This window comes from Pseudopipra pipra, chromosome 14 (assembly GCF_036250125.1).
Source record: "Pseudopipra pipra isolate bDixPip1 chromosome 14, bDixPip1.hap1, whole genome shotgun sequence".
NCBI lineage: Eukaryota > Metazoa > Chordata > Aves > Passeriformes > Pipridae > Pseudopipra > Pseudopipra pipra.
Window position 1 is genome coordinate 8,512,263 of NC_087562.1, and position 15,967 is coordinate 8,528,229.

The 15,967-nt window shown below is 45.3% G+C and overlaps 1 protein-coding gene across 1 annotated transcript in view; it reads right to left on the reverse strand.

The window, feature by feature from the left end:
- Positions 1–15,967, reverse strand: part of FANCA (FA complementation group A) — a 33,314-nt gene that overhangs the window by 8,350 nt on the left and 8,997 nt on the right. Inside the window, exons 10-30 of the mRNA XM_064671362.1 lie at positions 15,718–15,784; positions 14,950–15,062; positions 14,022–14,098; positions 13,396–13,537; positions 12,735–12,868; positions 11,270–11,380; positions 10,765–10,860; positions 10,612–10,671; positions 9,803–9,891; positions 9,338–9,398; positions 9,197–9,246; positions 8,052–8,128; positions 6,199–6,303; positions 5,664–5,806; positions 5,089–5,159; positions 3,807–3,906; positions 2,749–2,948; positions 2,511–2,607; positions 2,104–2,280; positions 997–1,070; positions 315–443 (exon numbers count right to left, since the gene is read on the reverse strand). Of these exons, the coding sequence (XP_064527432.1) occupies positions 315–443; positions 997–1,070; positions 2,104–2,280; positions 2,511–2,607; positions 2,749–2,948; positions 3,807–3,906; positions 5,089–5,159; positions 5,664–5,806; positions 6,199–6,303; positions 8,052–8,128; positions 9,197–9,246; positions 9,338–9,398; positions 9,803–9,891; positions 10,612–10,671; positions 10,765–10,860; positions 11,270–11,380; positions 12,735–12,868; positions 13,396–13,537; positions 14,022–14,098; positions 14,950–15,062; positions 15,718–15,784 (2,173 nt within the window). The remainder of the gene's footprint in view (positions 1–314; positions 444–996; positions 1,071–2,103; positions 2,281–2,510; positions 2,608–2,748; positions 2,949–3,806; positions 3,907–5,088; positions 5,160–5,663; positions 5,807–6,198; positions 6,304–8,051; positions 8,129–9,196; positions 9,247–9,337; positions 9,399–9,802; positions 9,892–10,611; positions 10,672–10,764; positions 10,861–11,269; positions 11,381–12,734; positions 12,869–13,395; positions 13,538–14,021; positions 14,099–14,949; positions 15,063–15,717; positions 15,785–15,967) is intronic.

Genomic DNA, 15,967 nt, shown 5'->3' on the forward strand with positions numbered 1-15,967 from the left:
CTAACCTCCCTCCTCATTTTCCAGCTCCAGCCACTCCCCCAGGGAATTGATGCTTGTCTGGCCGAACAAATCTGAGTACAAAGTCAACTTAAAAAAAAGACAGCCAGACTAGGGCTTCTCTATGGCTGCAGCCCCAGACCTCTGTCACCTAAAGCAAGATGCTTATGCAAAGACTGGTGAGTCACTCAGGGCCACCTCCCAACTCCCACTTCCAGCCAGACCAGAAGGGAATGGCTTCCATAGCCCCATGGAAGGGACAAGCTCCCATTCACAGCTTCAAGGTTATTAGCAATGGAAGTCACAATACAGAATACCTCTGTGAGGAATCCAGGAGGGCATTGATAATAACTCCACATGCCTTCTCCAGGTCTCCATCACAGCCACCAGCAGCGCAAGGTGCAGGAAGATACCGTTGATAGATGGCCCAGTAATGGAAATCCTGCCTGAAATGTAAAAAAAGGAGGAGATGGGAAATCTATTTGAATGGTGCCCTTTCCTTGATGTAAAAGGAAGCTCACACACCACGTGTGATGAATGATGTGTGATCAGACAAAAGCAGCACATAAGCACAGACATGAAGAGTCCTCCAGCAGATCCCACCCATCCCGATGCCAGTCAGCTCTTGGATTTGGAAGTGGGGAGGTTTTGTGCCAAGTTATTTGGAAGGGCTGCACATACAGGCTATATTGGTGAGCTTCATAGAATCCCAGAATGGTTTGGGTGGGAAGGGACCTTAGAGCTTATCTTGTTCTAGCCTCTGCCATGGGCAGGGACCCTTCCACAGATTGCTCCAAGCCCTGTCCAACCTGGCCTTCTGTAGGTTAACACACACACCCCTCATTCCAGCAGTGCTTAGCTCAGGACAAACCACAGCAGGCAACAGGCATTTGTGTCCTCCAGTAGCTGTTTATTTACTTCCTGGTTTTCAGTGCTTTGCCCTAATTTGGGTGGGAGACTCTTGGACTGCTCCCCTTCCAAGAGCCCCTCTGCACTTACCTTTCTGAAGCAGAGAGAATATCCTTTTCAGGGCACACCTCAAGTTCCATCAGCAGCCACTCTCTGAAAGACAGCTGGGAAAAGTAAGAATTTATTAATGGGGGAGAACAGCAAGGCAAGTCACTTGTGCAGAACAGCCACCTGCTTTCCAACATAAAATGCACCTTCACTTCATCCCCAGACACAATCCCATGTGGATTGAAAGACATGAAACAGGGGACAACAACCCAAGGAAGTTTTTGTCCTGTTTCTCTTGTAGGAAATCCAAGCTAAAACCCAATTGGCCTTCAAAAATTCACAGAGAACCCGTAAAGCCTGTCTCACACACACCCACCCCTTTGACATTTCCAACCACACTCATCACCTGCAAGCCCAGATACCAGAACAAACGTGTGTTATTAGAAATAAAGGCTAAAAGGAGCAAAGCACCTCAGTCAGACAGGGTGGTGTAAGCATCAAAGGGAGGTTGTAACACAGAGGTATTTCAGCCCTGCACTTTGAGCAAGCACAAGGAGTCATTCTAGGAACACCACAAACTTCTCTGCACAAAGACAAACTGGTTTTAGAGGAAGTAGGTTAAAAAAGGAAAGTCTGTCAAATCAGACACACCACAAGGGTGGTACAAAGAGCAGAGCTGAGATGGTGACCTGCTTCCAGCAAGGCAGAGCTAAGCAATCCAAGGTGCACAGGGGGCTCATGGGAACATTGATATTTAGGCAAAGCACCAAAAAAGCAAAGATTTTCAGTTATTTGTCTCACCATCACTTTACAGAGAGCACAGCAGGGAGCCAAGGTGATGGACAAGCCTTTGTTCTACAGTTCTGCAGTTTCCTACTGATATGGTATAGCTTGCCAAGCTTCCTGCTTTTCCAAGAAGTAGGACACAAGGTTTTACCTCTGGTTTTCTCTTTCTACCATATCATTACCATCACAATCCACAAATAACAATGAATACACATCCCAGCCCACATGACTCAGCTGTCAGGCCAACTTTTCAGGCATTTAGCTCTTACAAGAAGCTTTTGATCACCAATAAGGAAATTGCAGAGGGCAGATCTAAAAAATGAGAATTACAGGGTGAATTTAAGGCATGGAAAAGATTTGTACCTGGAATGCTTTTTCCTTTAAGAGCTCTTGGAAGAGTGCTTGCTTCCACAAACACAGGCTGGCTCTTCTGTAGTTCAGAGAGGGGCAGGACAGGGAGCTCCAGGTTAGGGCAGTTTTGTCCTCCTCACACAGGACTCCTCGAGCTTCCAAGCTCAGCCGAGGCACAAGGTGCTGCAGCTGGAACAAAGACACAACACCCTGTACGTGGTTGTCACTGAAACAGCCACCTCTGTTTGTGTGGAACTGCCAAACCAGCTGATACACCAAGGGGTAAGAGGGGAGGGTACGAAGATGTACTTTTATACTGTTTTCTTGGTGTAAGTTATATTTGCACAGGGCCCTGCAGCAGGAAATTGGGCTGAGACTGAACTTTCTCATAGAAAATGGCAAAACTTTCACCCTTTTACCTTTTTAATCAGGCCAGGAGGAATCAAGGCACAAAAATCTTCATGAGAACATGATGAGAACTTGCACATCGCATAAGTTGCTGCTGTAGTGCAAAACCTGAGAGAAAAAGAAGGAATTCCATTATCTGGTTAGTTCAATCCCCTCCACATGCTCTGCAAATCCTCCATGGGAGCTTTCCCAGCATCCCAAAAACCCTTCAGATGGAGAAATAAGGAGGTGGTGGATGCACCATCTCACCTCATGCAGAAGGCAAATGACTCTTCTGTCCTGCACATGAGCAAGCAGGTCCAGTACTCAGAGATGGAAAAGGCCTTTTCAGGAACAGGCTGGGAGATCCCAAAACTGGCTTCTACTCCAGGAATTAAAGCTCTCCATTCACTTAAGTGGATCACAAAAGCTGCTAGTCCTAAAATATGAGCATCAGTCAGGGAAGGACCCTGAAAGGCAAAATAAATAAAGAACTAAAGAAATTTTGCTTGTGACTTTGTAACACTTCCTTTATAATATTGTAGCATTTTGTCTCATTGTGACATTTCCATTGTAACACTTTAACATTTCATTTCTAACATTGTAATACTTCATCTATATCATTGTAACATTCCTTTTGCACCAAAAGGACCTTTCTCATGGAAAAAGCTCTGAATTAATGAAGCAGCAGAATGTTGCTTCTGCCCACTGACCAATTAGTTGAGCAATAACAATCAAGCTGATGAGACACAACCTGCAGCAGAAGTGGAGGTTTCTGTAACACAGCAACTTAAAGCAACTCACTGTAAATTCAGAATCTGTGTTTCTCAAGGCTTTTTATCTTCTCTGACAGCTAGTTTGGTCTATCAGCCTTTTACTTCCACCCTTGCAATATCACAGGGTAGAGAAAATAAACCACACAATTCTTTAACAAGCAAATCATGCACTGCTGAGGCCCAGATTTGGGGGGTTTTATTTTATTTTTAAATTTTTACAAGTGAATTATTTGATGTGGAAGCTTACGAACGAAGCATTTCACTATTTTTCTTTTGCCTCCTTCCTCAACTTGCCTATTTTAGCTTCTGTTAAAATGTATCTAGAATGCATTTACCTTCCGCAGCAGTGTTTCTGTAGGAAAACATTCACCTCACATTCCTGAGGGCAACTCCATACTATTTGACCAAAATGGGATTATTTTGGGAAGCCTGGAGGCCAGTGAAGTCCCTTCACAGTGCAGCCTAGACAGGTCCATGCCCCCCAGCCCAGGAAATGGATTAGGATAGTCCTCAGCACACTATAACCATAGGATTCCTGGTTGGAAAACTGACCTGATGATAAATGAGTTGACAGAGCCTGGCCAGAAGTGCAGGTAAGAGATTCCTGTGTCCACACATCATCTTCACCAACAAGGAGAGGCATGGGCCCTGCCTGCAGAAGGAGAAACCACAGACTTATTTCATTTATCCCCGATGCAGGAAGAGGTGATTAAAAATGCTTAAACACCATGGAGCTGAGCCATCCTTGTCTGTAAATACACCACAATTATCATTCCCTTTACAGGCTCGAAGGAAGGGGCACTTTTGTGGTACCTAAGCAGAGAACCCCTACAGACATGACCCTCACCAGTGTCCTGCCTCACATACTTGATGATATCCCACATACTTCTTGTCATCTCAGAAGGCCAAAGTGGCCTCTGAGGTGACAACAAGGGGAGGAGGAGCTGCCTGGGGCACAGCCTCAGCACAAGGTAAACAGAGGCAGAGCAATAAATGGGATCAAAAACAAAGCAAAAAGAAGTTGGTATCACAAGGTCCTGCTGCATAGCAGAGGAAGGGAGGGAGTGACTTTTCCACCCAGCTCACAGAAAAACCCATCCTTGAGGAGATCAGGTGGGAGTTGGGTTAAAAACGATTTCCTGGGACTCTTGTTTATCACAGCGACTTCCCAGTACAGGTTTTTAGCACTGATTCATCTGCTCCAGGGCAAAGCACTGTAAGAGAGGGAAGGATGCTCTGGTTGCCAGAGCACGCTGCCCTCCGGAGAGCAGCCCCAGCTGGGAGCCCAGCCAGCTCCTCAGCACGCTGCTGTTTTCCAACAAAGTGATTTTCCACTGACATGTTGCCCATAATGTTTACAGACTCTGCTACATCATGAAGAACGTGGCTATCAACAGTTCTTCCAGGGGCAGAGCAGTGCTGCCTCTCCCTCCTCAGCCAGGCCAGAAGCAAATGAGTCCCTGCCAAGGGGAAGTAATTCCAGGACAAAAAGGATTTGCTTCATTGCCATCCCCCACCACTGAGCTGCAAACATGTGCACGATCACATCGTGTTTGTGGGGAGTGTTTAAACCTTGTCACAGAGCACAAAAGAGAGCAAAGGCCACTTTTCTGCAGGGATCAGTAACAACAGAGGAGAAACATGTTTTATTTACACAAATACTTCAAAGCACATTAATTCTCAGAGTGTAGAAGCTCTGAGTGAAGCAGCCTGCAGCTGCCAGCCTAGCACAGTGGGAATGAGCAGCTAACGTTCCTCTATGCCCCTGGAAAAGTGTTGGAATTCTGGTGTATCAACCCATTCTGATTTCCCTACTCTTTGACTCACATCTTACCTGTCAGGAGGGTTAAAAGAGGAAGCAGCTATTAGGGTTTGGCAGAATGATGTCAGCAAAAGATCAACAATCTGAAACAAAAAAAAAACCCCAGGAATAAAAACCAGGAATAAACCTGGAACGAAAACCACACTGCTAATTCCTGCTTGTCAGGCTGGATATCTAGACCTGGTTTTCTGCTTTGTGTATATTATGTTTCCTGATATTAAAACAAGGAAACACACTGGTTAATGATATTCACTCCAACTTGTACAGATCCACTGGCACTAAGGAGGGAAAATTAAACCCTAACAGCCCAGGAATGATCCCAGCACACAATAAACACCTAGACAAGGCTGCTGAGGAAAGCCTTGCCCATCCCAGGACTGCTCTGCCAGAACATACCTCTAGATCTTGTCATCCAACAACTTCCAGGAGGTTAAGATACATGAATATTCTGTGCAAGGCAGGACAAGGCAGACAAAAGGGGAAGTGCATTTCCTGCTCTCCGCAGACAAAGCAGCCTTTCACAGCTACCATCCAGATGCATTTTTCCCAGCCCCATTGTTTCTCTCCCCAAGCCAGATGGTACTCACACTCCGATGGCAGGGTTCCAGCCTGGGGGCAGGAATGGAGACTGGGATTGGAGAATTCAAAGGAGCAGCTTCATTCTCATCATTGCTGTCACTCAGGACACTCCGGAGTCTGTCTGAAATCACGGCAATCTGTGCTGGCACATCTGCGGGGAGGCGACAGGGGCAGAGAGGAACCAGGACAGCAGGCATGGAACATTTGCAACCCCCCACAGCAGCAAGAACAAGTGAAATGTATACTTTAACATATGAAAGGGGGCCCAGGTCACCAGGTGAGCCCAGGAGTGGGGCTGCAGAGACTGGTGTGGCACCAAGTGATCCTCACAAAGATGGAGTCCCAAATTTCCCAAGAGCAATACATCTGACATTAAAATATATGTATTAATAGTTGGAAGGATTATCAGCTCTGAAGGATTTCCAGCTTCAGGTAGCAATGGCAGTAAGTCTTGCTGTGGCTTTGGCCAGCATTAGCCACACTTTATTCAGGCAGCTTTTGGAACAGTGAATGAGGGGTAGTTGTAACTTGCATCCCTCTTACCTTCCCACTGAGTCTGGTCCACAAACAGTGTCCTGAGCTCAGCCAGCTCAGCCTTCAGCTGCTCAACAGGCTCTTTGGAAAGGCTAGGCTCTGCTTTGGACTCATCTGGACAAGGAAGAGAGGAAATACATTCAGCAATCTCTGTGTGCACTTTCTGTAAAAGCAGAATTTACTTTCCCTGAAGCTCTAACAAAACCCCAAACTGTCAATCTGCCACACACAGAGCTCTGTTTTTACATTCAGGGTGTGCTATTTAATTAATAATTGATGGGTTTATGCCTAGTTGCAGAGAGGAATTCAGTTTTTAAAGACAAGAGCCAAAAAAAGTTCTGTTTTCAGAGTTTTCTTCCTACTTCCTTTAGCTCTCCCCTCACAGAAACATTTGCTGTCCTCAAGACTGGAATCAGACTCAAAATGCAGAGACAGATATTACAGCATGGATACATCATCAGCTTCTCCTCAATTCAACACCATGCACTTCTCCAGATGCTACATGTTACTCTGTTCTTTTTGTTTAAAAGAAGGAATAAAAGGAAATTCCTTTAACCACTAGAAAGAGATGCCACTATCAACTGCCTCAGCCCCCAAACCCACCCAGAGTTTGTTAGACAGGAACAACTTCTTGTATGAGAGCCAGGAATAAATCACCCAGGAACAAGAACAGCAAATAACAAAGGTTGTTACTGGTTGTAAACACGATGTAAAATAAGGTGTTAGGAGACCACTGAGTCATCTGTGTGAGAGTGAGCACTGAGAAACAGGGTTTGAGGCTGCCCAGTGCTCAATCCTGCCCTAAATCCAGGCTCTGTGCAGAGCCCAGGGACAGAGCAGGGAGTAGGGGATGGACGGGAGAAGGGAGTAGGGGACAGGAGGGGACACGGCTTAGGCTGAGCAGGAGGCTGGCACTCAGCTCGGGCTGTGCCACTAGAGGTCAGTGGAACTCCGGGAGCCCTGCAGAGCCTGTCGGGATGCTGCGGATCCCCTGCCGGATCCCCAGCCCGGCCCGCAGGGACCTCATCCCACCCGGTTGCCAGGCCAACCTCGGCAGCCAGCCTGCTGCACATCTGCCGTGCCCGGGGACGGGCTGTCACGCCTCTCCAGCCACAGCATCTCCACAGAGCCTCAAAGGCCCCGAGCAGGAGGTGGCTACAGATTTATCTTTATAGTCAGAGTATGAATCTGTAACTTATCCCCACCACGCTCTGGGAACAATCTCTGCTCACCATCCTGACCTTTTCATTTCATATAAAACATTTAAAGGTGTGTAAGAAACACCCACTGGCTGACAGAGACAGCAGAGCTCACTAAATACCCATTACACTGACCCAGCAACGGGACCCAAAAATCATCGGGACCCTCCCACAAAAAACCCTATAAAACCAGGAGCTGCAATCCTTTCCCAGCCCCTCCTGTTCCCCCAGATGTCCCTAATCCTCTCTTAAAAGAGGGTGCCAGGAGCTCAGACAGCACCAGTGCCATTGCACAAGGGATCAGCACAGCAGGTTCCCAGCAAAGCAGGTTTTGCCTGGGCTGAGCAGCTCCGGCTGCAAACGCTGATTCATGGAGAGGTCTCAAAGGTGGAATTCAGCCAGCTCAGGCTCAGGCATCATCTGCAGCCTCAGCACAGCACAGAGCTCCCAGGGACTGCAAAACTCCCACCTAAGCAGGGCTGGCAGAGAAAGTCATTACAGGAGTAACTATTTAACACCTCGACACAACATAAAGAACCTACAGTTATTTATGTGTGGATTAAAGACCTATCCAGCCCCAAATCTCTGAGAATTTTCAATACAGAGAGCATCAGTGGAAAAATTAACCTTTCAAACTGATCCATAAGTAAATGTATTTTTTACCTTGTAACATCTTCTCTTTCATAGCACGACAGGCTTGGAGGTATGAGGAGTACAAGTTTGAGGGTATTTTATCAGCTCTGTAATTATATTAAAAAAAAGAATATATTTATTATCCTGCATAACCATACACTGCAGTTTTATTAAATATAAGTACAAACAACAGCTCTGCTATGAAATGTAATTAGAGGGGCTCTGAAGCATAAAGAGCATCTGAAGCATTTTTTAATCATCTGACACGAGGGGCAGAAATTTCTATCCAAGGCTTTCACAGCAAGTATTGCACACACATAACACACACAAAACCAATACTATATATATTATTAATTCATGCTTTAATGCCTATTTCATATCTAGTAGGTGTCTAAGATCTCCTAAGACTGTGAGCTGTGAGATGCAGCATTCACACATGTAAAACACGAACGTGATGAGCCCAAGGTGTGACCTCTCCTTGCTGGGCAGGCACTCGGTGCTAAAAACATGTCCCACAAGGCTCCCTGGAAGTCAGCTGTTTCTCTTACAACTTTAATTTCACAAAATGATCCAGTCTTTAATTTTAGAGCCAGACTGGAATGACAAGGCAGGACCAAGCACTTCATTTGCAGGCAGTGTTGCAAACATTTTTCCTTCATGAGAGGTTACAGAGGAACTACTGGATGTAAAATAAAGCTGCTTCTGCAATGCAGATAAGCACTTTTAAACATGCATGCAGGGCAAGCTGGAGCCCTGAAAGGGGCTGTGTCCTCCTGGGGTACCATCCTGGTGTCCCTTGAGCACTAACAGAGATTTAAGTTTCATCTTCCACTCCTCCTACATCCTCTCCCAAAGAAGCTTTCACAGGGGGGCTCATATTCCTGGGGAAATTTTATATTCATCTACATCCTCCAAAATTTGCATAAGAATATACCTGGCCCGGAGCCAGAGGGACTCCTAGATAATGATTTCACAGTGGCCACAGGACTAATGACAGACCTGAAGACTACAAAGACAAGCTCCCCCATCCACAACCTGCAAGCCACAAACCTGGGCCACAAAGCCCTGCCAAGGTTGGTTGTAATCAAGGTGTCAAAGCCTCTGATAATCTGATATCAAGTGTCCTGAAAAGAAAGCCCAGCAGCACAGAAAATGACACTGGGAAGTCTCAATACCTCTTCAGAGAGTCTATAAAAGCCATGCGTGCATCTGGGGTTTTAGGGAGCTGCAACAGAGAAAGAGACAGGTTAGGGGCAAATTATCTGTGTACAAACACACAGCTCATGGGAGGAGCAAAAAAAGAGCCAAATACTCACCACACGTGGTCTGAGCAAGGCAGGAAGGAACCAGGAAGTGTAATATGGTCGCCTGAAAATACTGAGAAAATAAACAGAGCAAAGTATTAACAATGCCAAAGGTCCAAAGTGCCATCTCCTCACATCAGGAATTAATTCAGCTCCTGCAAATATGAAATATTCATGGCAACGTGAATAACCACAGACAGAGTAGGTTCAGGTTAGCAATAACTATTAATTTCTTTTATTTTGCTTTTTATTATGACAAGTTGGACTTCTCTAGCAGGGGTGCATATGCCTTTTCATTCTCTGTACAGATATCCTTATTAAGATGACTCCTGAGGAAGTGGGAAGAACTTTCCCAAACCTCCTTTGCTCACATCCTCAATTTTTCTTGTTTCCTTATTTTGATTTGGATTCAGCTATTATTATTACTATTATTATTATAATACCTAAATCCAGGTAGAGTTGAAAAGCACACAGTACCTGGCTTCTATCACAGATGTTGGGATCTTCCTTGTATTTTCAAATATCTGAAGGGCCTTTTCAACATCACGGAGTGCCTGGCCCTGGGGCTGCCAGAGAGAATGAGAGAATAATGTGAGAAATCAAGGGTGATGATAAACTTTCCTTTTCTGTTCTGCACTTGGATTATTGTGGTTCTATTTTAGTTGCACATGTGGAATCAAGACGCACCATCTCCAGTCCGTGCCTACAGGCAGAGGGACTGACATCCCGAGTCTCTCTTGTTTGAGCCATAACATGCCTCAAACTGCAACAAGTTTCTCAACTGACAAACAGATCAGACTTGGAAAAATTAAAATAAATCTTCACTTATGACTGTCAGTTCATCACAGGACTGGGGTTCTTGCAGTATATTCAACCACCCTGTCTCTAGCCTGTATTTAATGTACTGACTGACTGTGTAAGTAAGGCCTCTTAGTCTGACCAAAATGCTTACTTATAGATTACCCAAAATTTATCATGAACCACAGTGTGAAGTTGCAGACTGTAGATTCCATCTCCAAATCTCCTTTAAATATTCACACTTTGGTACAGCACCACAAAGATGATGTGCTCTACTGAAAAGAATCAAGATACCCACAAAATATTACTCCAGTTTTCATGAAATCTGGGGAGATCCCGTATTTATGGCCACTAACCCCTCTGGCTTAAAGCTGGAGATCTGGCAGCATGCTCCAACTTGGAATGGCAGGGAAGTTGGTAACCTAAGTGCTTTTCCAAAGGAAAAGGGACATGGCTGATGAGAAAACTGGGAGACAGAGCAGCAGTACCTGCACAGCCTCATCAGTGGAAGACAGGTCTTCATAGAGCCCCATGTCCTCTATGGCCACCTGTGTGAAGTTACAGAGATGCAGGTGGTCACACACAGCAGGGATTGACAGATCCAGAAGGAATTCTTCTCAAAAGAGACAATTTTCACTGACCTTGAGGTCAGACAGCCGGGTTTTAGCCAAAGTGATGTATTCCAAGAGCAGGGACCGGTGTTTCGTTGGCACAAAAGGTGGGTACATTATATGGACCTGAAATAGGAAAACCACCACCAGGTTTGCCATTTTTACAGGAAATCAGTGTAAAATTCTGACTAATGTTTACAGTCACTTACCTCAAATATTCCCCAAAGAAAGTATTATTGCTCGGTTTAAGATAAACCATTTTCATGGCAACTGACACATAGTTTTTCCCAACAACAGCAAACAAACAAAATCACTGAAGTGCTTAAACTTAATTCCATTAAAGGAATTCTCCCAGTCAAAAAATAAAAGAATCTTGTCCTTCCTTATTTCAAGAAGAAAAGGGTTTGAATAATGTATCAGAAGTAATGGAATTCCTATAACAACATTAATAATGATCTGAGCCAACTCAAAGGCACAAAGACGGTCACTTTGGGGCAGTTCTGGATCTGAAAACCACCTGTCAGCACTTTCTCACCTTCAGGTATGGGGCAGCTTCAAAGGGCACCAGCTCTGACAGGAACTCGAAGAGGAAGACCAGAGCCTTCTTACTGCTCCCATGGTGGCCACCAGCACTCCCAAAAGAAGCCTGAAACAGGGAAAAATGACAAGAGAGCCTTTCAGCATGGAGAGAATCCTCATCCCAGTGGTGCCATAACAGCACACAAATCCCAGACATCCCATTTCCGTCAGGGGAATCTTTCTGGAGAAAAACCTCCAGAGAATGCTTACAGAATCCCAGAATGGTTTGGGTTGGAAGGCACCTTAAAGCCCATCTTGCTTCAACACCCTGCCACGGGCAGGGACACCTTCCATTAGACCAGGTTGCTCCAAGTCCCGTCCAGCCTGGCCTTGGACACTTCCAGGGATGGGGCAGCCACAGCTTCTCTGGGCAACCTGTACCAGGGCCTCACCACCCTCATGGCCAGGAATTTCTTCCCAATATCCCATCTAACCCTGCCATGGCAGTGGGAAGCCATTGCCCCTTGTCCTGTCACTCCAGGCCCTTGTCCAAAGTCCCTCTCCAGCTCTCCTGGAGCCCCTTTAGGCACTGGAAGGGGCTCTAAGGTCTCCCCAGAGCCTTCTCTTCCCCAGGCTGAACACCACCAGCTCTCCCAGCCTGGCTCCAGAGCAGAGGGGCTCCAGCTCTCAGAGCACAGACTCACAGAAGTCTCTACAGAAGTTTGCTGCCATGAGAACACTCAGTGTTAAACAAGACAACACCAAGATGCACCAAAGGATTGAGATTCGTGATGGAAACACAAATATGCAGGTTTCTACACAGGTTTATCTGGGCATTCTAAGGAAATAACCAGTCTGAAACTACACAGAACACAATCAGTTTACCTTCTGATACCTCCTGAACACTCTGTCAGCCAAAGCTGAGCTTGGATTTGCAAACTCATACAAAGGAATTTCCAGGTTGAATTTACGTGGAGATTTGCATCCCTAAAATACCAACCTGTTTACAGTTAAAAGCAACAACCAATTATCTCTAAGGTCACACACAGCAATTACAGCTGCATGCAAACCTCCAGGAAACAGGAATGCTTCCTCTGCCACAACCCACCACTTATGCAATAACAACAGTGCTGGTTATCAAGATACTGAAATATATCCAAGATGATGATTATAACAGGAATTACATGTCTGCATTCCTGGGAAATAACTAAGACAGGCAAGGTGAACTTAAAAGATGAAAGGAGGGAAGAGTGGGGAAAGCCAAATAAATTTATTCTTTGCAGACACAAAGGCAGTAATAAATATTCAATCATTCCTAATATCAATACAATCATTCATTACCCTTTCTCTTTTTTTCCCACCTTTCTCCTGACTATCCTACCTGGAAAAAGGCTTTCTCTATGCAGCAAAACATTCCTTACACACAGGTTTCCTCACACAACTAAAACGAAGCTCACCAGTCAGGCCTCATTTAGTCTTACCTTAAACCACTCAGAGTAAGGCATGAAGACAGCAGGGCCCTCCAGAGCAGCCTGACGAGCGATCAGGAATGCGGTGATCATATTTTCCATGTCATAATTCCCAAAGGCCTTTAGCAGGAGATGGCTCAGTAGATCTAGGAACATAAAACAATAACCTCACGCTTTGCTTTTGACAATGGTGCTGTAATTTTCTACAGTAAATGAAGACAAATGTCTGTGATAAAACATAAGGCAGGACGTGTATTGCAGTCTGGGGAACCTTTGGGATCTGATTTAATTTTTTCATGCACTTTCAACAGTCAAACACTCTTAAGATTCCCTGCAGAAATTGCAGGGAGTTCAGCACTGGGATAATGAGTAAGGAACTCTCACAAACAAGCTCTGCTAGTAAAGGTGAGCTAGAACTAAGCTTCAGTAATCACTACACCAATTAATAATGAAGATAACTATCAAATAACCATTGGAGCTGTACACAAAGTTTGAGAAGTGGCAGACATGAGCCCTGGCATTCTTATCACTGCTGACATGGAATGTCTGAGTGGAAAAGCAGATGTTCTGCTGTTCTTTTCCATGCAGGAATCCCAGACAGAACCCATGGATGTTTGTTCTGCTCCTCATTCAACCAGCACAGGCACTTCTTAGCTTGGCAGTGCCCACATACCCTTGAAGAGCTGCTCAGCTTCGGCCTGACACACCACCAGTGTGGAAACACAGGACAGGACGTGCTGCCAGTTCACCTCATGGGTCTCCAAGATTTGCTGCAGCTGGGAGATGGATTCCTTTGCACTGAATGCCACCAACAGCTGGAAGAGTGATGGCAGTTCCTGTTAGCTGGGACACATAGTCACACAAAAGAGGGAGATACAGACAAGACTGACTTTTCTGTGTAAGAAAAGGTGGCACAGGCAAGTGGCTTTACTGGGACTTTCTCAAGCTATCCTGCAGCTTTTGCATCAGCCTCCCAGGCCCAGAGATCAGCCTGGCTTGGAACCAGCACTGGCTACAATAAGCAGTAATATTCCAATTCTCTCAGAACTCATGTAATGTTCTGTAACAGTGACAATTCACATCTCCAATCAGCATCTTCATTCTCATTAAGAGCTTTGCATAAACAAAAATTCCTGTAGTTCTTTGCCTTCATGCTTCCTCCTGCCCACAGTTTCTGGCAGCTGGCTTGGATTCTGGGACTGGAACGCTGCACTGATTTTCAACAATCTCATTTAAGGTATTTCAGTGAATATAAACCCAACATAATAAAGTTCTCTTTGTGACACCAAGCAGACGTACTTTTCGATACAGGGTAGTGAGCAGGGAAGAAGTTCTGGTAAAGCTCCACTCTTTCTGCATCTGGATGGCATCAGACACTACACCCAGAAAAAGAAAACTTCAGTAACAGGTTTTAAAAGACACTCAAAATGCAATAGGTTTCCCTTTGGCAGCCAAACACATTAAAAACTGCCCACTCTCTCTCCTATTTGTTTTTGGAACACAGACCATGGCACGAGGACTGTGCCATTCCACTATGGCACTGCCACCCCAGAGCTGTTTTCGTGACCACACACGCCTAGGCTGACATGGCACATGCACAGAGAATCATCAAGGAATCAGCTTTTCCCTCATTAACCTCTCTCATCTGGAAGCCAGCAATGACACAGCTCTCCCACACAACAGGCAAGCAGCTCCAGATCACAGCTCACAGGGATTTTATCGGAGATTTTATAGCTCAGACATACTTCTTCCTAAAAACATCAAGCTTCACAGTTACTGATCAGGGATTAGAACCTTCCTGCCTTACTCCCTCATTCACCAAAACACTTATGTCTTGTGTGTAAACCCAGCACGTGGGGCTATCCTGGTTCATACCCAAGCTCTGTCTGCAGCACCCCGTCTCCCACTGAGCTTCTCCTTTGCCCAAAACTGTTCCCAGAAGCCAGAGCTCTCTCATGGCTGCTATTAGATATTATTCCAAATATCTGTGCACGAGCCCTTGGCTGAAGCTCTGTTTGAATTTTTCTCCTGATCTATGACCCTCTAAAAGCCCAGATGACTTTTTTTGTCTGATCTGGCACTCTGATTATATGGACTCTGAGAAGAAGCTGGGGAGCCAGCCAGCTTTTCTGGCTCTGGGTCCTCCAGGCTGGACCCCATACAGCAAGGCCTGGGTGGGATGGAGCTCCAGACACACCTGGAGACACCTCTCCCCACCCACTCCTACCTTTCAGCACTGGGTTGTAGGTGAGAACCTCGGTCAGGGTGTGTCTGAAGAACTGCCGCATGGAATCCGGGTGAGCCACACTTCCATAAACTGACACATTGAACACATTCAGCCTGCAAAGGACAAGGAAATACCAGAAACAATGTCAGGAAGCATGATCAGCCAGGTACTGATTAAATAGCATCAACCAGGTACTGATTAAATATGACCTATGAGTTGCTGATTAAATATGATCAACCAGGTGCTGCTTAGGGTGACTGACTTATTTTTATTCTACATCCACCTTCTCAAATTGCCACAAATATATACTTTTTGTATGTATTTTTTCTTACAAAAGTGTAATGGCTACTCAACACTACGTAGACATCAGATTTACAAATCTGAGTCTAATGTATCTCCCAGCACAGGACTGAAGGTGACATGTACAAAGCAGTTAAACAAAACAGGCCTGGAAGCAGGAACTGGAGGTGATGGCACCTTCCAGGAGCAGTGAGAACACTTGCTGGAGAATTTTCTGCATGCCAAGAGGGGGCTCCAAGGTTGGTTCCAGCCGTGCCAGAACCCCCTTTCCAACCTGGCCCTTATCTTTTCACAAGCACTTTCATCTGCACATATTTTATCAGAGAAGAATACCAAAGACAAGTAGCACTGGGAGCGGTGGGGTATGTGTAAACAAGTAAAAACCAGCCCAACCATTCTCCCAACTTCAGTAACAAGAGTAACAGTGAATAAAAACCTACTCCTGACACTATTTGGAGCATTTCTTACCAGAATCTCACAGCTTGCAATGTGGAAACATCTTTCTGCTTCTCTTTACCAACAGCATCGAGCACCCCTGTTCCCCAAAATGCACAAAAACACAATGAGAAATAGAAATGGAAGGAACTGTGACAGTAAACACCACACAGGAACTAATAGGAATGAGCAATTTGTGCACCTTTTCAAAGATGACCCTGTTAGGGAAATGTGCAGAAGCCATTTAGCAGTGTTAAATTCTCACCAAAATCTTTCCAAAGCG